The sequence below is a fragment of the Lissotriton vulgaris genome, chromosome 5 (assembly GCF_964263255.1).
Source record: "Lissotriton vulgaris chromosome 5, aLisVul1.2, whole genome shotgun sequence".
NCBI classification, from domain to species: Eukaryota; Metazoa; Chordata; class Amphibia; order Caudata; family Salamandridae; genus Lissotriton; species Lissotriton vulgaris.
Window position 1 is genome coordinate 67,021,593 of NC_141693.1, and position 23,835 is coordinate 67,045,427.

At 45.2% G+C, this 23,835-nt stretch overlaps 1 protein-coding gene across 1 annotated transcript in view; it reads left to right on the top strand.

The window, feature by feature from the left end:
• The window catches only part of LOC147710191 (E3 ubiquitin-protein ligase TRIM39-like), a 236,689-nt gene that overhangs the window by 64,484 nt on the left and 148,370 nt on the right, over positions 1 to 23,835 (top strand). The window contains exons 3-4 of the mRNA XM_086920877.1: positions 629 to 859; positions 20,475 to 20,497. Of these exons, the coding sequence (XP_086777003.1) occupies positions 629 to 859; positions 20,475 to 20,497 (254 nt within the window). The remainder of the gene's footprint in view (positions 1 to 628; positions 860 to 20,474; positions 20,498 to 23,835) is intronic.

Genomic DNA, 23,835 nt, shown 5'->3' on the forward strand with positions numbered 1-23,835 from the left:
CTGAAAATTCTTCATTTTGTAACAGAAGAAACATAATTTAATTATAATTTTGAACGTAAAATTATCACATCAGTGATTCCCCCTCACTCTGAATGAGAGCCATAGTAGGATACGCCCTCAGCATCTCCTTCAGGGCAAATACAGCCAGTGTCCTGGCAGGACAGGGGCAGCCTGCACCCCCCAAATCTTGTCTTTTATCCCAAGTGCTGAATCTCCCTGGCCCCACTTCTTTTACATTCACTTGTGTCAGTCATATCCACTCACACTTGACTTCATCCAGTCTCTCCACTCAGGCTGTCTTTGACTGTCTCTCTCAACGGTGTGTTCTCTTCCTTGCACTCTCTCCATGGATCGATCTTCTCTGCAGCTTCACAAACTCTGGTCTCTCTACAGTTCAAAAGATTTCTGAGGAAAGGGGGAGGGCAGGAGTTTGAGAAGGACGGATGACGGTAGAAGGGAAGCTAGTAAGAGGCTGCAGTTTAGAAATGAGGAAAAGCACACTAGTGGTCTTATTTAAGAAAGAAACTATCAACCCCTCCACCCTCCATCTCTTTCTGGAACTCTGACTCTAAGGACGGCTCATAGGAAGCTTTTTAAAATCTAACCAGCTTTTCTTTGCTTCTGACAGGACAAGTTAAAAACTGAGAAGAAGAAAATTGAATCTGAGTTTGAAAAACTGCAGCAGCTCCTGAAAGAAAACGAGCAAGCCCTTCACAGAAGACTAGAGGAGATGGAGAAGAAAATCACCATGGTGGAAAATGCAAATATCACCAAACTGTCCAATCAAATCACCTCTCTCAATGCCCTGATAAGAGAGGTAGAAAAGAAGTGTGAGGCACCGGCGTGGGAACTCCTGAAGGTGAGATACTGTTTGGTAAATAAAACAAAAGATGGAAGTGAAATATTCATGTCTTGTGTGCCTTAATAAATGTATGAGTGGAACACACATGATCTCTTGGCGGGGTCAATGCACAATGACCCCACGCACTCTGAGAGCCGCACATAATCTACAGACATGGATAATTTACATCGTCCTACTTGATGCTGAAAGCCCAATGCAATATACCAACATTGGGATGCACAGTGACCTTTACAGTGTTATATACAAGTTAATGCAACACACCAAGCAATTCCAGCGACAATAATTAACATATCCAGGGAGCAAAATGTGAAAAAAGCAGAGCCAACATCCTCCTTTTCTATGAAGTTTGAAACATTTCTGTTCTAAAGCCGTTACTTTTCTCCTGATACAAGTGCCCACTTACTTTCACATGCATCTATCACTTGGTAGGGTGAGCAGCTATATAATTCGATTTTCCACAATCAGGATGGGTAGAAAATCATGATTTTATTAAAGACACGGAGGCTAATATTATGCATATCTCTTCAATTGCCAACTCACAGCAGCAACTACAAAACCATGAAAAGAACTTAGAATGGTAAACTTTAACATTCTGATGTCTTTTTAATCCTGTGTGAGGCCGCCATCTTCCTTCTTTTTGCTGCAAACATGCTTTAAAGTTTGAACCAAAAATAAAACCGTTACTAAAAGGTAGAACTTAGAGTTCCAAAGATACTTTTTTTTCTTCAAATTGCTTCTTGTACTCTCCTCCTAAAACAAAACAATAAACAACATATTAATGGGTGTGAATCCAAAAGGGAGGGATAATATCCGCCTCCTTGTCTTTAATAAAATCATGATTTTCTACCCATCCTACCTGTGGAAAATCTGAATTTTATGGCAAGGCACTGAGGTCAATATTATGTATGTTCAAAGGCTTGCCATAATATTCCCTACTTGACAATCCACAGGCTTAAAGTAAACAAAATTGAACACAGAGTCAGATGACCAATCTGCCACAGCTAAAATTCCTGCCAAACCTCCACCCAAAAGTCGTGCTTTAGAAGCCATAGCCCCCCTAGCAGACTGGGCCCCACATTTAGACAGATCCATCCCCGCTTTTCTCATGACCTCTTTCACCCAGCAGGCTAAGGTTAGTGCGGAGCCGCCTTGTGTGGGGATCTGAAAGAAATTATCAACTGTTTCTTCATTGCATCTCAGACATTCTGTCCTTCTCTCATAGTCATGTAGACATCTCACCACACACAGCTTCCTACATTCGTCCAAGCTAGGATAAAATATGGTCTAGGACATTGTTATAGTTGTCTTAGAAACATAGAAACAAACAACTTCCGGAACAAAAATGCACCCTGTAATCTCTAAGGCTTTACATCTGAAACCCTTCTGAAAGAAGTCAGACATAACAACATAACCAGCTTCAAAGAAAGCACCCTTAGATCCAAAAACTTGTTCTTATTCCGACTCATTAATTCCTTCAAAACAATGTCCACATCCCAAAGGAAGGAATACTTTGCTCCCAAAGGTGCTTTAATTCTTACAATCCGCAAGAGCCTCCTAATTACATCAAGTTTTCCAATTGGTAAACTATCTACCAAGTCATGACCTGCCGAGAAAAACCTCAGTCAAGTAATTAACTACTTCCACTAGAGGTGCTGATACCAGATCCAGACTCCTCGTAGTCCACCAACAAACCGATCTTCTCCAGGCCAACCTGTAGGCCTTCGATGTCCCTGGAGCCCATGACTCCTTAATGAGCTTTGAAGCTTCGATGATAAGCCTGACATTTGCCAGGCTCTCCTGAAAGCAACCAAGCCATCAACCTTAAACATCCCTGAAGGACCAAATCATGAAAATCTTGCATTTGTTAACAGCTCTTGGATATTTGGAAGAAGTACGTGGTCGGCAATCAACATTTCCATAACATCCGAATACCAAACTTGGGAAATCAAAAATGGGGCTATTAACAGTCTCTCTGCCCTCTCCTTTTTTACTTTCAATAAAACTCTTTGGATAAGAGCAAAAAGGAGGGAATGTGTAACACTGAGACCCGCCCCAAACTTGCAGAAAAGCGTCCATCGCTTCCGCAGTTGGGTCCGGCTTGTAACTGTAAAATCTGGGAATCTGAGCATTCACCCTGTTCGCAAAAAGGTCCACTACCAGTTGGCCCCACTTCTAACAACAAGAACACTTCCCAGTTCATTCTCCAATCGCTGAAATCCTTCAGCTGCATTGAGTTCCAATCTGCTGTGGTATTACTTACCCCAGTAAGTATTGTGCTTGAATCATAATGTTTCTGTTCAGGCAAAAATGCCAAAACTCCTTTACCAAATCCGCTGAAGCTTTTGAACGCGGACCCTCCAATTTGTCTACATATCTCACTGCTGAAATGTTGTCCATCCTTAAGAGAACACAACATTTGCTTGATCCTTGACAAAGCTCTTTACTGCAAATGAACCTGCCAACAACTCTAGGTAGTTGATTTGCATCTTTCTCTCCTGACCTGTTCACTTTCGTCCTGTTCTCAGTGAGAAACATCTGGCTCCCCAGCTTGAAGGCTGGCATCCGATTCTGCTACAATGTCTGGGGTTGGACCGAAGATAGTCCTTCCATTCCACGCCTCCAGATTCCCCGACCACCACGTTATTTCTCTGGCGCCTCAGAATCTATCTGAACTCTTTGAGAGGAACTCACCCCTTTGTATAAATACAAGGTATTTAGCCTCCGGAGTGCTCGATAATGTAAGGGAGCTGGAAATACCACTTGAATTGAGGCAGAAAGAAGTCCAAGACCCCTGCTACCTCTCTCAAGGTCACCCATTTGCTTACTAACATTCTCTGCACTTCTCTGTCAATTTTCCGCACCTTCTCCATCTGTACTCTCAACACATAGTCCAATGTCCAAATCTGAAAGCCCAGGAAAAAAGTCTCCTGGCTGAGAACCAAACATTGATTTCTTTCTGTTTACAACAAATCCCAAATCCTCTATCGAGCGGAGTAAGCTTTCCTGTTGCCCATCCGAAGCGCAGAGATACCCCTTCGGTGGTCAATTGAGGCGCTTTATAAATAAATAAACTGCCAAAGTTGTGTACTCCAGAGCCATTTCACTGCTCTATGACATAATTAGGATATCGTCTAATATATGATCAACCTTACTACCCTCGAGCATAACCATGCCGCTATCAGTCTCATCACCTTTGTAAAACACCAAGGGGCAGATGTTATACTGAAATGGAGGCTCTTTATTCTCTGAACCCATGGAAGAAGGAGCTCCGTGAGAATCCAACACCTCGGCCGGGGAATCGACCCCGCATTCTCCCGGCCATCCCAAAAACTTTCCTTATGTCTTTTTGGACCTTTTGGATTGAGTTAAAGGCTCCTGCATACCGAGCCATCTCCTTTACGAACTCCTCTCCAAAGAGCAAACCATTAGCCTCCTGACCCAAATTACATGCTAGTTCTGCTAGCTTAGGGTCAATTTTCATGAGTAAGCTCTTCCTACGCTCAATACATAGGGAGGCAATGGCATTCCCCAACAAAACATACAGCTCTTTGTACCCACTGCCCTAGCTCCTCAGTATTAACTGCACCTTCGTGCAGATACTTCTCCTCACATAAATCAAATATTTTAGCCAGCGGACCAAACGCACCCAGAAGGTGGTCCTAGCACCCCTTTAATCATTTATCGAGGCCCCTTCTCGGGTCTCTACCCAATTTCATTAAAAGGTCAACATCTTGGCATCGAATGCCGGTGTGTAAGCCACCTTCTTTGCTAAGGAGGGTCTCGGACACTCTGACCTTAGTCTAACTTCCTTAGGCATTTCCTTTCTAATCCAGTATTCAACATAGTGTGCAAAATGTTTGGCTGGGACCCATTGAGGAGAGAGTGGATGCTGAATAGTGTTAGGGTCAAACTTAAGCTCCCTTAATGGATCCATGACCTGATCCAAAATAATTTTGTCTCTCTTTTTTGACTCGCTTCCTCTTATCATTCTCCTCATCCGAGGAATCAAAATCTGATGAGCATGTGATAATGATGTCCCCACTACTTGAGGAATCATCGCAGACGATAGCTCTGGGATTCCCTTGAGCGGCCTTTATAGACTGATCATTGAACTCCATACGAGTTGTCTTCCCAATGACTTTCTGAATAATGGCCCTTTTAGCTTTTCTCTCCTTGTCTTTCCCCAGTTTTCTCTTCTGGGTATCCTTCTTTCCACTTCCACTTGCCTTGGTGCCATCCAATAATTCTTCAACTGACCATAATTGCTCATCTTAATTTCTGTTAAAAAATCTGGCTGTAGTGTCGCACTAGGTGGGCGCCACCACTGTGGCCCACACTTAGTATGGCCGCGATGTTATTTATTACCCTCAGGCGCAGGTTCAATGGTTTAGCCCGACGTAGTTACGGAGGGCACATTCGAAAGCTAATAAAGAGCCCAGAGCCCTGGCAGGCAGTGTACTGACCACTAAGGTACAAACGTGTGGTCTCCATTTTGTCCGCCTGTAGGCCCGGCCACAACACCACACTGGCCTCTAACTTATCAATACAATCATCCAACTTCTTACCTAATAGTGACGCCAGCGCAGAGACAGCCTTGTCAACACATTCCTTAACTCTCACTTCAAGAGTATCTCCATTTTCATTATTGTGCTCCATTTTACCTAATGACTGGTAAAAGTCTCCAAATAATTAAATAAATACCCAATTTCTACTCAGATGGTCAAAATTCTACTTAAAACAAGCATTTACAATGCAATGGTTTCGCCTTTGGAAAAGTTAGAGCTATTGGCATTGTAAATGACAACATTTGTATTAATGTGTTGGTTTTGAAAACAGATAAATAAATGGCATTGTCATTTACATTGCCATTAGCTTAATCTCTGCAGTCACTAGCACTCCATAGCACTCCCTAGTCACTCTGCACTCCCTAGCCCTCCCAAGTGAGTGGTGGATCACAATGGTGTGGCAAGGCCGGGGATTGATGAAGCAGTAGTATATTCCAATTAGGGTAGAACCAGTACTATCAGCCATCAGATAGAGTAAGTCATGGTGGCTTAAATCCCCAAAATTAATTCATTATAGTTCTCTAGTCCACCTTAGTGTAGATAGTTTTTTAACTTTAGCTCCTGACGAATGGCCTCTAGACTTGTAAAATTGAAAAGAAACATGTTGACCAACCACAAGGAGGAGGGTCACACCTAAGGCATTAACTTACCATTGCGCCTTTCCTCTTTATTTTAATCAGGGTAGGAGACCCCACAATTAAAGTTATTTTTGCTGGTACTCCCAACCCTGTTTTAACTCACATAAACATCACACACCACTTATTCATCTACACTCACTAAATCTCTCACCCCCACTGCACCAAACAGCTATTTGGAAAAAGATCTCCGCCAAAGTGCACCTCATCGGGAGCCGTCAGGCATTGCAGCGCCAGCCAGATGACGAGCAGCTCGATGATGAAGCATGACACCCAACTGGGTGTGTGAGGGCATTACATTCCAAAGAAATGGATTCCCATCTCTTTGACTCTATAGCCTACTGTCCTTTGTATATTGCTAAATTCTAGATCATTCAGGAACAGCACAACTTTAATTTTCATACAGCGTTTATGCCACAATTAACCAGCCACCCCTGACAATGTGTGTAGTCATCTGTAATTAATATATGAAGAGGTCTTTGACCACACATTTGAGTGGGGTGGTAATATTGAAAAAGATAAAGTTTACTTTATGGAAACTCCCAGCAATTTTCTGTAAGCTCTTTCCCATCATCCGCTATGTGCTATACAGTGGACAAGACTGTAAACAGCTACAAAAGTTTTAAAATCATGAGAACTTAGCAACTAGTATCAAAATGGCAAACATGCATCATACACACCCTGTCCCCATACCTGCTCATATGAATGCCTTTGCCAACTTCCTTCTTGAAGGAGCAAGCTTGCATGAGTTTTAGCTGAAGGCTCAGTGACAGCAGGACAATATTCATTATGACAAGAAACTTATGAACAAAAAGTAATGATGTTATTCCAAAGAAAACTTTATACTCTTCTTACATCTGGGATCTTTCCAACTGATGACTTTATTTGTAGAGTTCACAGCAACTGAGAATGAATGAAAAAGGGAGGAGGAGCTAGAATTATTTGGTAGTACACGACTTAGCGAAATTGGGCCAAGCTTAGAATGACGCAGTGAGCAAGTCTTAAGAGCCAAGTATCAGAAGAACGAAAGTAGGACAGAGCCAAGTATCAAAAGAATGCACATAGGAAAACCTGCAAAGCCACCCAGCATGCATCTCTTACAGGTACACGCCCGGGAAATGTAATCAACGCCTCCTTGGCCCTGTTTGAGTGTGCTTAGATAATGGATGGATATTCAGTCCCATGCAAAGTGTAGCAATGGCTGATACACAGGGCCACTGGGAAAAACAAGTGATTAGGTCAAACACTGGAAGTCTCTGTTTTCCTGCACTACTACTTGTGGTGAAGGTCTGCATTGACTGACCGGGTCATCACCTCCGTCTCAACTGTCACCTGCACAGTGCTAGAGCTGCACTCAAATACATGGATGGGGATTGGTTAGGAGTTAGACCTTACTAAGTTTACTCTTGGTGCAAGTCCAGCATCCAGAGTCACTGCAGCAAACTGAGGCTTCTTCCCCAGGCCCACGTCCAATGAGGCAGACGTTCTCAACCTCTTGGCGCAAAAGGCCTGCAGCATGACTGCCAGAAGGAGAGCCTGTATGAGCAACTTGGAACTTTAACTCCAGAGGGGCATCAATGCTTAACCTGACTGTGCCATGTAGTTTAAAGAGCCAAATCGTTTTTGCCCTTAAAAGGCTCTCATTTCCTGGATGCACACCTCGAATTTCTTGACCTTAACTGGAGTGACTCAAACTCGGTGTCAGGTCATCGAGGAAAGGGGGTTGCGTGACCCTTCCATTTTGCCATGGTTACTTGACCTGCTTGGATTGGGTGGGTGACGGTTGCCTCCACAAAGAAGCATCCCGGGAGCCACAGACAGACCGAGACCCTCTAAACATCTCCTATTATTCTTAATGCTGAAAAACAATGTCTCCTGGTGATTCGGGCACCATTATCCTTCACGCAAACCAGATCGTCCTGGAGGAACCTGGTATTAAAAGTTTCACTTGAAGTGAAGGCTTGCCCGGGGTGACCATTCACATGAGAATCTACTTCTCGTGTGAATGGTCACCCCGGGCAAGCCTTCACTTATGTTGGTCATCTACTGCAAATGGTTGAAGGCACAATATGCAAGGGTGAAAAAACAGACTGGTGTCACATAAGCTACTCGAGCTGAAGGAAGACTATGGACGGAGGAAAAACGAAAAACAAATCCAATATTGAAAATTGTACGGATGGCCTCTGCCCCACCCACATAAGAAGAGGACGACAGAATAAGGTATCAATCAACACCATTTGACAGCGTATCGTATGATGTATTACTTCATGGATGATGGATACCCACAACTTGAGAATGAGAAAAAAGAAAGTAAGAGAAAAGTGCATAATGAAGCTGAGGGCTGTTTAATAGATAGCCGTCTTCACTATCCGACTCTACAGAGTTTATAAAAAGTACAAAAACTGTAAAACAAAATGTGTTGCATTCTGGTGTCATGCCAAACTGTTATTACTGGAATCACTTGGCACTATCGTCCCGCTGTGAATAAGATTCAGAAACTACAGAGCCACATTTACAACATTAACAAATCTAAAAATGTACAAAGGTTTCAAATCAGGATAACGTGTGTGGTGTGAGATGATGAGAATGAATAGCTTTCGTCCAGGGCTGTTTCCCGTTTTCTGTCTATGGAAAATAAACCCACTTGATAAATGTGAGCGTTAAAGGTTTCAACAAAGTGGCGTCAAGAATAGATTTTGGATGGTGGGCAGTCCTGTGGGGCTCTTCCCTGGATAAACCAACAAGCAACAGAGAGTGAAAGGGGAGGGAGGAGGGGGGGGCGGGAACGGGCACACGGGGAGGGGGGCGGAACGGAGACCTATTGCATTGTAAATACTTGTTAGCTCCTGCTTACAGCATGAAAAAGTCTGGTTATTAAAAGCTGCTACCAAGAACTCCCTTCGTATTTCCGAAGCAACGGTTGCCATAAAATTATATTCACACTCCAACTACTTTAATTACCCCTCTAATGGCTGTATGGAATTCCCCTGAAGGTTAATCTCAACCGTATTTACAACTTCCATGGTTTCGACATTCAATACCAGAGAAAGAAACAAGAAAAAAACACAAGAAAAAAAAAAGAGAACACACACATTTCAATAGAGTCACGGCAACTTGGAGATGATGACAAAACAGTCTGTCACCCTAGAACCAAGATACTACCACATATAATTATGGACAGCCACGGCTTAAGGCATTCCTGGATACACGACGCACTGAGAGTCATAAAGAAGATATTAAAAACACAATGTATCATAAGTTGTGTGACAGCACGTGCCGATCTTGAAATGTTACGACTCACATGTGCCTATCTCGTGAAAGTTGGATTCGAACACGCTGTAGTAGCTCAAGTATGAGGTCTGACACCCAGAATATAAACCACCTCTAGTTCCTTAGTGTTTGCAACACACAGGTACACGGGGCTGTACTGCGCACTGCAAAGGGAGCCGTTTATTCAGCGCAGTAAAGTTAATTTTAGATTAAACTTTATATAATTCATCATGTTCAAGATACTACTGGTAGCACTGCACTGTGTAGTAAGAATCTCAGGAACCCCATGTACCCAACATTATACTCTTCGCCGAGAGAATTACATATTCAGCACTATTCAGTTTACAAGCAATCTATTCAGCGTCGAATGGAGTAATGCAGAGCACAACGTATTGCAGAGTAGCAAATGCAGGTTCAAACTAGAATTGCACACTTCCTGTAGTAAAGTTTAATGTACCGCATATATCTAGTGCCATACAGCATAATACAACGTAACGCACATGTAGGCAGGGCTACAGAGTACAAAGACAACCAAACGCATCCGGCTCTGAAGTCCCTTAAAGAGACAAACTGATATATACGCAGATATATGGGAAGCCTCGTGAAGCCCACACGGCAGGGGAAAAGGAAATGGGAGGGGAATCTCGCGCAGGCTGGATCATTTCAAAGAAGCCCAAGAAAAACCACGCTGCAATAAAACTCCCATTACCTTATTAAAATGTCCTTGTTAGAATGAGTTCCCTGTAAAAGCACGCACTGCAAACACACTGCGCTGGTGCTCTGCTGACTTATCCCGCTCGGATTCTGCATCTATTCGAACTGCCTCATACGAGCCTTCTGGCGACTTTTGCTCGGTTGTCATTGTGCATCCAGAGTGGCTTTTAGGATGTGATTCTGCCTCATTAGTGATGTGTTCTGGTCGTACAGTTCGGCTCCCGGTTCTGTGCACGCAGCAGAGAGGCCAAGGACTGGTTGTGCAGGTAGGGGGGCGGGAACGGGGCCGGGGAGACACGGAGAGCGAGGCAGCGGTAGGTGGGCGGGAACGGGGTGTAATGGGACGATCCCAAGAGATTTGGGAGGGATTTAGCTAGTTATTCGAAAAAGGGGATTTAAAAGCTGTAGAGAAGCATCTAAGATCTATAAAAGACCCGGTTCCCCAACCCAGCGACTTTAATAAAGCTGTGCTCCATTTCCCAAATACATTGTTTAATTAATTCTGTTTCTAACTTGTGCCTCTCTCGTCCAATATCTTACACTTCCATAGCTTAGATCACTCACCCTTGTAGATTCTTTCCAAATTCAGGTCGGTAGCTCCTGCCCATTGCACAAACTGCGAGCGCCGTGTCCCCGTTCTGGAAGCTCACCCCGCCGTGCGCCGAGGGCTCAGGAGAGTCAGCGCCGCTGTCCTCGTCGTCTTGGGCTTCCCCCTCCGTCACCGGATCCACCTGGAAGCGGCTCTGACTGGGCGTGGGTCCGAGGGGCCAGTTGGGCCTGGCGCCTGCGGCCAACAGTTCCTCCTCACCTGGGGCCAGCTTCGTGGAGCCAAAACAGGACGACAAACAATAAGCCACGCCCACGGGACTTCCGGCCGCGCAGGGATTGGCCGGCCGAAAGAAACAGAAAGCAAAAAAACGCCCACGGAAGAAAACGCGAAAACGCACCCCGAATCAGGTGGAGACAGAACATTTGTTCACACCCCACGAAGAAATTACGTCAGAAGGAGAAGAAAACGCAAAAACGCCCTTGAATCGGAGCAAGCATAAGACAGATAGAGCCGTCGACCAGGAGCCCGCCCGCACTCACCGGTTGTCTGAGGCGGCGGCGGCTCCTCTCCGCTGGGCTCTTCTGGGTGACGGTGGCAGGGCTCTCTCCTCGGGAGAGCCTCGCCGGAGGACGGTTCCTTCTTCTTCCCGGCAGGAGCGCGGGGTGGCCTCCCGTCCGCTTCCTGGTTTCTCCTCACTCAAGCAGCCAATCACCGCGCAGGTCACCCGGCGAGCCTCCCGCAGCCTGAACCAATGGCAGTGCGGCTCCCGGGTGACGTCAGCGGTGGTTCCCTCGGCTTCTCCGCGGCCCCGGGGCTGCGGCGGTGATTTTCACTGGCAAAACGGCTGTGCACAAAAAGCGCTCAGGGGGAAGCACAGCGCTTCGGACTGACTGCGGGAGGGGGCGGGAAAGGGAGAGGAGAGACGCAGAAGACGGCCGGAGCAGGAAGGTGGGTGCCGGCAATGCCGGAACAGACTCGGGGGCGTTCCCGCGTCGCGTGACGTCGGCAAAAGCCAAAGAATCTCGGGAACGCCCCCATGTCTGGTCCGGCATTGACGGACGCCTCTCTGTTCCAATGGCTATCCTCCATTTATGGAGCTAGCCAATGAAGCAGAGGGGCGTGTTCAAGTCACCCATACTAGAAACTACAGATTTCTCTGGAGGAGGAGCCTAACGGCTCCGCCCCCCAGCGAAACCTAAAAACCACCTTCCTCTAACTTAACTCCAGAACATTACAAATCAGCTGTTGCACTCCGGTCCTCCACAGTCTGACAGAAAAAATGATCTTTCAGTCTATTTAGCTTGACCAAAAGATGGCTGTCAAAACTGCATGGAACTAACCTAGTCTAAACAAACCTAAAATGTCCGCGGCGGCATGTGACGTTCCTACGGTGGTCCAAAAGCATAAAAATACTTTTGTGTCTCTTCTACTAACTGGTAAGAAAAATACTCTTCAACTTGTTATAAATATAATAATATTTCCCCTTTTTATTACTCCAATATTAAATATATGTATTACGCCTTGCGTACACAATCTTTAAAATTGAACGGCACATGAGGGGAAAAAGCCCTTCCGGCTCGCACGCACCAGAGTAGATAAAACGCAGCGGGAGAGGCGCCGAAACTGTCCCTCTCCCGCGCTGTATATAGATGAAAAAAATGCCTCTCTCTCCGATGCGGGCAGAGAGCCTGAGGCTTAACCTGTCAATCAGAGAGAGAAAGCGGATGATAAACGTTATGGGGTTGCCTCGGAAAAGTGAGCGTGAGCGCGTTAAGTAACGGTCGCGCTCGCGCTTGTCAACGCTTCTATGGTACAACTATCCGAGGGCTAAACAATACTGGGCAAAAAAAAACTCCACAAAACAAATATTGCCAACGTGAAAAGGCACAAACAAGCGAAAACGTTTGAAATTACATAGTTTTTATGGGTACAAACTCTAAAACTCACATAAACAACAAATATCTCATAAAATATATCTATAATGCATAGAAGGCTCTATGAAAGTTATCCTTTACAAACCAACATAACTGCTCTTCAACAACTCGCTTGCACACAGTTAAAAAACGGTGTCAGGCACACCAAGTAAGCAGAAATAAATTGTTAACTTATATCCGTTGTGAGCAGCAGCAAAGAAGGAAGATGGCTGCCTCAACAGCATTAAAAAGACATTAGAATGTTAAAGTTTACTATTCTAAGTTCTTTTCATTATTTTGTAGTTGCTGCTGTGAGTTGGCAATTAAAGAGATTATGCATCATATTGGCCTCTGTGCATTACCATCAAATTAGGCATTTAGAATAGGTAATGGCAGCTCCCTGGATTTTCTTGTCACCCCAGATAAAGATAGAGATTGCCACAGAAAGCTCTTTAATTTGATGAATAGTGACAATTTTGTATCATGGGTAACCCTTGTTATATTACGGAGTGTGTGACATGAATGTCTACAAATAGCTGCCAGGCAGCAAAAGAACTTTGATTTATAACTGTATTATTTTGACACCCTAAACAGCACCCAAATTCCTCACGGATCGGACTTAGGTTGGGATTAGAGGTATAAACCACCTTATTGTGGTCATATGCTGTCGGCTATTTTTTTTTTTACCAGTTTTCTTTTTATGTAATGCTGATTTATGAGTCCCTTAGAGTAGTACAATGAAGCTTTACTAATATCTCACTCAAAGGTTCGACAAGGAATATCCCTGCCTTGTTCAAGAGTCTGTTCTGAAACTGTCTAAATTGAAGTTGTTTATACTGACCATGACCTGTCAATTTTGGTACAAACATGTAATTCACCAGTTAGTCTAAACCAGGGGTCTTCAAACTGGGGGTGATCCTGGGGGGCAGCCCCCCTTAGGGGGGCTTCAAGTGATCCGGGGGGCGCCAGGCTCTAGCAGAAAGACGCATTATGCTGATAGCAGTACTTTTGCTTTAAGTGGAAACAAATGAGTGTCAGTAAGCCCCGCTGTCATGGGCCATCACTAGCATCTTTTGTCATTTACATCCTGTCTGGTAGAAGGTTTCAAAAGAGAAGGGACTCCAAATATTCTCCAGAACCCCCGCTCCCATTTCTAATAATCACACTGTGGATACGTTTACACGTAAGTAAGGGCTGTCTGACCAGAATACTATGTTTGGCAACCATGTATTTGATTGCATTTTTCAAATTTATACATAGCTTAACTGCAATGTTTAAATAAGTCTAGACATATTTAAACATTGGGAATTTAATAGACTAATTGTTGACAATTTTGAGGGGGTCCGGTGATTTTAATTTTTCTAATTGGGAGGGCGCAGCATTAAAACATTTGAAGACCACATGTGACCAATTTGGGAATCAAGCCCACCATCACCAATGAAGCTAAAAGGTTGGCGTATAGTTTTGCGTCAGTGTTGAGAAATGAAATGGGACCAGTAAGACCCACAGTCCAAAGGAGGCTCATCCTGCTTACGAGAGAGGACCACTCTTACCTCCTGCTAGAACGATGGACCCTGACCAGTTGAAATGACCTCATAATTCAGTCTAGGATGATCTCTTGTGACCTTTTGATGTAACTTCTCTTGTAATTACAGGAAGATGACTCTGAACCTGTGGATTAACTTATTTTGTCTGTCTATGATGATGGCCCATAACCTGTTAATGACCCTCAAGCAATCCTATTAATTTAGTTTATCCGTAAATAGTAGACCTGTGCTTGCTACTACCCAGTAAGTCAATAGCCCTACTGACTAATAATTTTAATAGACAATACACAGTTGTGGGTAGAAGTACTCTCAAAGATCGTAGAATTTTAGAGAAACGTGAATAAAACACAATTCGTTTTTTTCATAAACTAAAAAAACATTGTTTATTAGAAAGATATTTATCTCGGACACATTCTGAATCATATCAAACGCAAAACGCCATATAAGTCATTGATGGTCATTATTTACTGTAGTAGCCCTATGTTCAGCTCCTCCTAAAAGCTCTGATGTCAGAGTATTATATCACAAATGTTGGTCCTCGGTTGTTGATCATCACTGTTTAGACATTTACTGTGAATCAATACGACCAACACATATCCCACGGTTGTAAACATTGAACCGAAAGGACCTCCCAATTATTTCTTTAACAGTTTACAGTCTAGAGTTATACTCCATTTTTAAAGAAGGCACTGTCGATTCGGCAGCTGTCTAACTGGGGTCACCCTCTAAACAGTATGTTTGAGTCCATACACTGATGTATGCAATGGAGAAGAACGGGCTCTGTGAACGAACACCAGACAGCTACGCAGCCCACAAGAACGCCACCCGCAGACACCATCACCTCATCAGATCCGCCAAAAGGGCCTCCTTCAAAGACCGCCTAGGCAACAACGCATACAACAGCAAAGAGCTCTTCCACATCATGAAGGAACTCTCCAACCCGACCTCCCCGACTACCACTGAGACCTCTGCCCCCATGACCACCATCTGCACCAACCCCCTGCTCTCCTGGACCAACGCCAACAACGATGACACCATCAGGATCATGAACACCATCCACTCCGGATCTCCGTCAGACCCATGCCCACACCACATCTTCACCAAGGCCAGCACAGCCATCGCATCCCATATCCGGAAAGTCACCAACATCTCCTTCGAGAAAGCAAACTTCTCGGAGAGCTGGAAGCATGCCGAGATCAACACCCTACCCAAGAAACCCAAGGCAGACCCCACGGACCTCAAGAACTTCCGGCCTATCTCCCTGCTCCTGTTCCCGGCGAAGGTCATCGAGAAGACCATCAACAAACAACTGACCCGCTACCTTGAGGAGAACAGCATCCTGAACCCCTCCCAGTCAGGGTTCCGCAGCAACCACAGCACCAAAACTGCCCTCATCGCCTGCAACGATGACATCAGGACCCTGCTAGACAACAGAGAAACAGCAGCCCTCATCCTCCTGGACCTGTCAGCCGCCTTCGACACGGTCTGCCACCGCACACTACGAACACGATGCCGGGATCTAAGAGAAGGCCCTGGACTGGACCACCTCCTTCCTCTCCGGCAGAACACAGAGCGTCCGCCTTCCCCCCCTTCCGCTCCAAAGCCACCGAGATCATCTGCGGCGTACACCAGGGCTCATCCCTCAGCCCAACGCTGTTCAACATCTACATGGCACCGCTCGCCCACGTCGCCCGACTGCACGACCTCAGCATCATCTCCTGTGCCGACGACACCCAGTTGATCCTCTCCCTTGCAAGGACCCCTACTCCGCCAAAACCAACCTCCACGAAGGAATGAAGGCTGTCGCCGAGTGGATGAGGAACAGCCGACTGAAGCTGGAACAGCCGACTGAAGCTGAACTCGGACAAGACGGAGGTCCTCAACCTTGGATCCACCCCTTCGGCCTGGGATGACTCCTGGTGGCCGACCGCACTGGGAGCAGCTCCAACACCCACCGACCACACACGCAACCTAGGGGTCATCTTCGACTCCACCCTCTCCATTACCAACAGGTCAACGCCATCTCTTCCTCCTGCTTCAACCCCCTCCTAATGCTCCGCAGGATCTACAAGTGGATCCCCACCGAAACGAGGAGAACGGTCACCCAGTCCCTCGTCAGCAGCAGGTTGGACTACGGAAACACCCTCTACGGAGGAGCCTCGGCCAAACTGCTGAGTCGGCTCAACGCATCCAGAATGCCTCTGCACGCCTGATCCTCAACATCCCTCGCCGGAGCCACCTGCACTGACTCCCCTTCAACAAGAGGATAACCTTCAAGCTCCTCACCCACGCTGACAAGGCACTCCACAACACTGGACCAGCGTACCTCAACAGACGACTCAGCTTCTACACCCCCACCCGCCAGCTCTGCTCCACCGACCTCGCCACAGTCCCCCGCATCCAAAGAGCAACCTCTGGCGGCAGATAGTTCTCTCACCTCGCCGCCAAGACCTGGAACACCCTCCCCATCCACCTACGGCAGACCCAAGACCTGCTGACCTTCAGAAGACTCCTCAAGACCTGGCTGTTCGAGCAGTAGCAGCATTCCCCATTCCCTCCGCCCAGTGTCTTGAGACCCTCACGGGTAAGTAGTGCGCTTTACAAATGATGTGATTGATTGATTGATTAATTTAGCCACGCCGCATGCAGGTCATAGACAACTTATCATAAAGAGTCCAACATTCCAAATCCTTTGCTCATACCTGGTTCTTCTCCTACATTTTATAGAGGGTCTCCCATCTCAGCCTCTTCACTCCAACAGCTCACACCTTTCTGGGATAAATTAATCCAGTAACTGGTGGGAGCTTCACACAAGCAGATCCTTCAAAAGTCCATAACTGCACAAGAGGGGGTCACAGTTCTTTGCTCTTCCTGGGCAGCTGTGATCTCATTTCTTAGATGGCTTCCACTTACACGCACTCCTCTAATGCACCTTCTGCCCGTACTTTCTCCCCCTGCAGGGCACTCTTCTTATCCCACTTCTGAGCGTACCTCCTCCTGCAGGCACTCTTCCAGTACCTCTTCTGCTTACACCTCCTCCTCCTGGCACACTTCCAGTATCTCTTCTTCTCAGTGAGTTGGCCTCTTCCACCAAGGTAGATCCAGTTCCTTTAGCAGGGTTAGGACCAAGTCTCTTGCACCGCTCCTTACTCCCCAGTCACAAGGGGTGATGACGTCACAAGGCCGGCTTCTCACTTGGGGGTTGTAATTCACCAACCGCCTCTCTGCAGCAGACAGCTTCTCTATTCTATAGGCAGCCACAGCTCTCCTTGCAGGGGTCCTTTCTAGGTTGCCCTCACTGGTAAGTAAACCAGCAATCGGGGATCCTGGCTTTGGAACTGATATATTTGTCTCCCTCAGTGCTTTGTGGGTCTTGACACTGGTCAGAGAGACTCCTGGCACAGTGACCTGGGTTTCTCACAAGTATTTGTTCTAGTTTTTTAGATGTAGACGAAATTCTTCTCGGAGCTGGTTTCAGGCAGTTCTAACATTTTATTTATTAGCACAGACTGGGCTGGTTAATACTCAGTCTCTGCAGGAAGAGAGAGTGGATCTGTGTGTGCCATGACAGAGGAATCTGAGACGAAGGCTCAGAAGAGAGGCCTTCACACTGAACTGCTACAGAGAACTGCATTAACTCTTCTGGGGATGAAGGATGCAGGAAGTGGGCTGCGAATGTCCTTCAGAGCATCATTTGTCTCCCTCATCCCTTTCCTTTCACAGACGTCTGGTCCTCTTCAAAGACCTCTGGAAGGTGTCCACAATCTACCTCCCTATCTGGCAGGCTCCCTCCATCTTCCATCATATGTACTATTCATACACAGGATCCAAAATGGAGTCATGTCCCCATACATTAAATCACAATAGACACACTCCAGGCTCAACTTAACCCCCACATGTAGCAGGTAAGCAACATGCACTCTCTCCTCAGGTGTCTAGGCGCTATAGATTACAGCTAGTAGCTCAATTATAAGAAAGATTATGGTGGATTAGACTCCAATAGGAAGGCTCAGATCTCTGCAGAGGTCCAAATACCTGTATTCAAACCGCGACATACAGAGTGTTCATGGGTAGAAACCAGTGTCCATTTGCGGCTCCAGCTGTGCTCTCAGTGTGGGAGATATCACATGTAGGTCTTGTAAAATGTCTCCTCTATGGGTGGAAATCATTCATGACTTGTAATATTATGTGAAGTTCGCCAAGTGCTTTGTCATGTGACACTGATTAGAATATAACAGACAATGCGGTGTCATGTGACCCCATTCAGAATATCACAGACTGTGTCATGTGGCCTCATTCAGAAAATTGTAGACTTCACTCCTTCATATCACTCACTGCTGTGTCATGTCACCAAGGACATTGATTCACCAAAATGCCAGTGATAGTGGAAGTGACATCACACACTCATTGACCAATGGCCATTTTAGAAACCATCTATATTATGGTGGAGACCTGATATTTGAAAGTGGTAGGATGTAATACTTACCCTGAACCAGATTTCTTCTCATATGCTTGAGGGGAGGAGGAGGGACTGGGGAGCGTTCTCCCTCCGACAAATGTTTTTTTATTTAAAAAATGGAACTAATAATGTACTAAAAAGCACAATTTTCACACAAGTTTGTTAAAAAAACATCAGTTCTGAAAGAGCACTCCTTTATATTCAAGATGTGTCAAGCCAATGCAACCTGACCCTCTTAAGGAGTTCACCCATTGTTTACAGAATGTGCTATGGATGCCCCCTTAGGTCAAAAGACACCTCCATTGTGCCAGGGCCAGCATTTTATCAGGGGTGCCCCTCATATGCAATGCATGCCCCTTAATGCCACAAATTACCTCAATGGGTTCCTATCATGCCAAGATTTACCTCCAGCATGCCAGTACCAATATCTTTCACAGGTGACTGTCATTCTAACAATCGTCTCCCAAATGCCAGCGATAGAATTTTTCCAGGGTCCCTCTATAAGCCACAAATTACCTTCAGTGTGTAAGGGCAAATGGCAGACTAGCAAGCATAACATCAAATGTTTACTCACATTTACTTACATTAACTCAACCACACTCAATTATTCATTCTCACAAGCCCTTATTTATTCTCACTCAGTCTGTCACTCTAACTCATTCTTACTGACACCAACAGGCTCACTCATACTTGCACTAACTCTGTCCTTCTCTCACACTTTCACTTACTCATCCCCTCTCATTCATTCAAACTCACTCACATTCTAGCTCTTACACACTCATACTTTCTCACTTGTGGGTTCCGTTTTATTGTGACTCATTCTGGCTCACTCACACTCATTGACACTCAATCTCACTTATTTTCACCCACTACCATTTAGTTGCTCTCACTCATTACCAGTCACTGACTCTCACTCACTTTTACTCCCACACACTCACACTCACAAATACATACACACTCGCAAACACAAACACACTCTAACCCACAAGCATGCACACTGGATGTATGACGTTACAACGCATGCTTTTACCACGCATGCTGTTACAACGCAGGTTTTACTACGCATACCATTACAACGCATAGCGCTTTGGGGTGCTGGATAGTGAATAGTTTAATTTACTCTTCCAACTCCAGTCCCCGTGGACACTAGGGAAGGTGTTGGATAGTAAATTAAATCTATTCCCTATCCTAGAGCGCCCCCCAGCGCAATGCGTTGTAATGGTTTTTGTTGTAAAAGCTGCATTGTAATAGCACTGTGTTGTAAAAGTTGCGTTGTAAAGGATGTTTCCCATGCACACTACATACATTGAAAAACATGTTTTACTTAAGACATCTGCCACTGAAGTTCTCGTTCTAGATCCTAGTGCAGTATTTTGTTATTACACTTATAATGAATAATAAACTTGTTATTCACTATTAGTGTTATAAAAGAATTGGAAGAAAATGTAGGTGGTGCATGACTCCCCTAAGGAGAAGCTGTCTCGATCTTCTTGGCACTGATTTTGCTATCTCTGAAGCTAGGGGTCGCACAAGCAGTGGCAGGGGTTACACAAGCAGTGCCAGAGGTCTGAAGGGGCAATCCATGAGTCGCAGCTCCAACCCCCGGCCTTGCCTAAATTATATCCATGCATGTGACCCTGTAGAGAACATCATACAACGTCTCAAGTGACCCCGTTCAGAATATCAGAATGTGCTGTGTTTTTGTGACTCCATTCAGAATGACACCGTGCTGTGTCATTACCATTCAGAATATCAGCTTCTGCTATGTCATGTGACCTCATTCAGAATATCACATTCTGTGCTTAGTCATGCGAAACCACAAAATGGGCTGTGTCATGTAACCCCTGTCACTGCTTTCTAACCATAGACAGTTAAGTGTTTCACTACAAAAAATACTGCCATAACTTTAACATCTCCTGTGAAAACTGATTTCTCTGTGTTTGTTTCTCTGTTTTGCAGGATGTCAGAAGCACCCTGAGCAGGTAAGGCTGGTTTATTATCCACCTCCTAGTGTGTAAGGAGCAGGTCTCACTGCTGCAGTGTGTAAATGCCTCTACTGCGCTAACACAAAGTGCTACAAAACTTTCAGATTCTCATAAAATCACGTTGCATCCTCCAAAAATCACCTAATGGGCCATATGTATCAAGCCTTTTACGATTCGGTAAGGCCGAAATTCGCAGACTTTCGGTCTTAGCGAATCGCAAACGGCCTTTTTTCCGATTTTGAAATGTATGAAAAATTAGCAAAATAAGGAATCGCAAAAAATTGCGATTCCTTAAATGCTATGTATGAAGCTTTTCAAAATTGCGAATTCAGGTTTAGAAATCGCAAATTACCACCAACTTGTATTTGGTGGTAATTTGCGATTTCTTGTAAATATGCACAATTGTGCATTTGTGAGGGTGGCATATGGCGCACATACATGCCCATTGGGCATGTATGTGCGCCATATACACACACATGTAATTTTCAGGGGTGCAGCAGGGTGTCCTTGAGACACCCCTGCACCATTGAAATAATTCTCAAATTGCGATTAGCAAATTGAGAATTATTTCACAGTCATATCTATGGGCCTCCTGGCCCATAGAAATGAATGGGAAATTATTCCTTATTTGCGAAATCGCAAATTGCGAATTCGCAAATAAGGAATAATTGGAAATCGCTAAAAAATAACGATTTTCTACATACATACCATTTTGCGATTTCGAAATAGCGATTCCTTAAAAATCGCTATTAAGAAATCGCAAATGGTGATGATGATACATATGGCCCTAAGTCCTTAGAAAATTCCTTTGATACCCCTGAAAGTGTAAGTCCACGGAAAACTCCCTTGTGTCATCAGGAAACTCTCTTACATTTTCATAAATCCCTTCAAGTCGTCGGAAAACTCCTTTGAGTCCTGAAATAATTGCCACAGAAATGAGCTGCTGTCCTCACAAACATATTTATATCTCTAAAACGTGACTGAAGTCCCCTAAAGGGTACCCTGAACACACAGAAAACTAATGCACATTCTGGAAACTTCCGCTCAGATTTTCCTCAATTAGGAATTGTGCAAAAACTTATTCAAGATTTCCTAACTAGGATGCCAGTCTTCAAAGCATCCCTTCAGTTACTCCAGACATCATTGAAATGTCATTAAGGCCATATTCAGCCCTCATTCATTAGTAAACTCCCTCCAATCAGAAGAGGTCTCGTCCAGTTATCATAAACCTCATTGTAATCCTCAGATTTGCTCCTAGTCCTATGGAATCTCTCTCCGGTCTGCAGTGACCTCCCTCCAGTCTGAAGCACCCTCTTGAGTCTTCAGAAGCCTCATTTCAACCCTCAAACCTCTGCCCAGGTCACTGACCACTCATTCCAGGCACCAAACCCTTCTTCAAGTCTCAGAGACTTCTGAAGCCTTACTTCAATACATATTTTCAAAGTCTTTATCATTTTTTGTTAACAACACAGATTCAAACCATAAACATCACTGGATCATCGTCATCAGTCATATGTTGTGTGATGGAACAATGCTTCTCTTAACAACGCATGCCGGAACCACGCAGGTTAAACCACAACCTCGTCTTTACCATGCACGCCTCTACACCGCATGGGTTTAACACACCATTTTGTGGCAAAGACATGATTGGTAAAGGGACATCTGTGGTAAAGAACACGCCCCTGCCTAAACCGCTAAAATGTGTCCCTCCTGCAGTGTATTCTACCCGCCTCAGCCCTGTAAACTACCCCGACCGCCAATCCTGAGCCTTGAAACCCGTCCCCTTGCCCCAAAAAACTTCTGTGACCCCAGCATCCCCACCCTGAGCCCTAAACCCAGCTCCGACCCCCTAACACCTCCCCCTCCCTCCCCCCCAGCCCAACTACCCCTAGGCCTGAAAACAGCCCCTTCCCTGCCCCCTGCTCTGAGCCCTAAAACTCAGCCCCCTAAAAACGACTCCAACCCCAGTCCCCCTCTCTGATCCCTAAAACCAGCCCCCACCCCTAAAACCTACCCCACCTCCCCAAGCCCCAGCCCAACTTACCAAGCCACGTCCCGGTCCGTCCTTCCTTCCTGCTGCACGCCTTCCGGTTCCACTCCAATCCGCTCGCACAGCCACGACGACCGCCTTAGTTTGGCGGAAACAGCACACATGATTAAGGCCACGTTAAGGCTGTTTCGCATACATCACTGAAAACATAGGATATGGTTCAGGGGGATCGGTTCATTGTCATTTTTCAATTCGGAAATCAGATAAAGAGACATTTCTTTACAACTATTGCCTCATGGTCACACCGTTGGCCGGGGTGTCTGTCTCCACACATCTCCGTTCCTAGGGGGGAGAGGCTGACTCCAGCCCTCTCAGCCACCTTCCCTCACCTGCAGAGACTGCCCCCCACATCTTAATTTCCTGTGGAGTGTCTCCATTCCTGAGGGTTCCTTCCGCAGGCCTCATTTCAATCCTTAAACCTGTAAATAATTTTCCAAACCTTCACCATGAGGTGACACACACATATGTGCTGCTTGTGTACTGCCTCGTCTTGCTAACTCATTATTAACAGAGCTTAATGAGACATCAAACTTCTCAATGATGTGTTCTGTTGTGTAGCTAACAATTCAATCGCCTCAAAGCCTGTACGGATGCACGCCATCTGGAGCACTTAATGAATAATCCAAGATGGCGGTGGACAACATAAAATAATTGCACATGCTTTATAACCCTCCTCTTTCCTTTGGTAATACCAGCCGTTTAAGGGCCCTTCGGGGTTTCTTATATCCCCAAATAAAGCTTGAAAGCATAGATTCAATAATCCTAAAGATTTTGGGGGAGAACTCAAGGTAAATGGTCCTGAAGAAGTATAAAAAATGGGGCAAAAAAAGCATCTTAATCAGATTACAGCGGCCCCCTATGGTCAAATGTAGGTTATCCAGTCGGGCCAACTCTTTCTTAGTACGAGAGATCAACGGGTTTAGGTTGATATCCACAATATTTTGAATTTTTGCACTTATTGTAACACCTAGGTAAACGGCCTCCTCCGTCACTCTTGCATCTACCATCACAATCTTATTATTGAGTACAATCTGGGTTTTGTTGGAGTTCAATTTATATCCAGATACTAATCCGTATGGGTGTGCCTCTTCTTCAATCACTGGCATGGCTAAATTAGGATCTCTAGTGACAAGAGCAATATCATCGGCGTATGCCAACATTTTTGTGTTATAATTACGTATTTGAATCGGTGGTATAGATACACAATTGTCTAACCACCGAATAAAAGGATCAATATAGATCGCGAACAACAGAGGTGAGCATGGGCAACCCTGTCTGGTTCCTC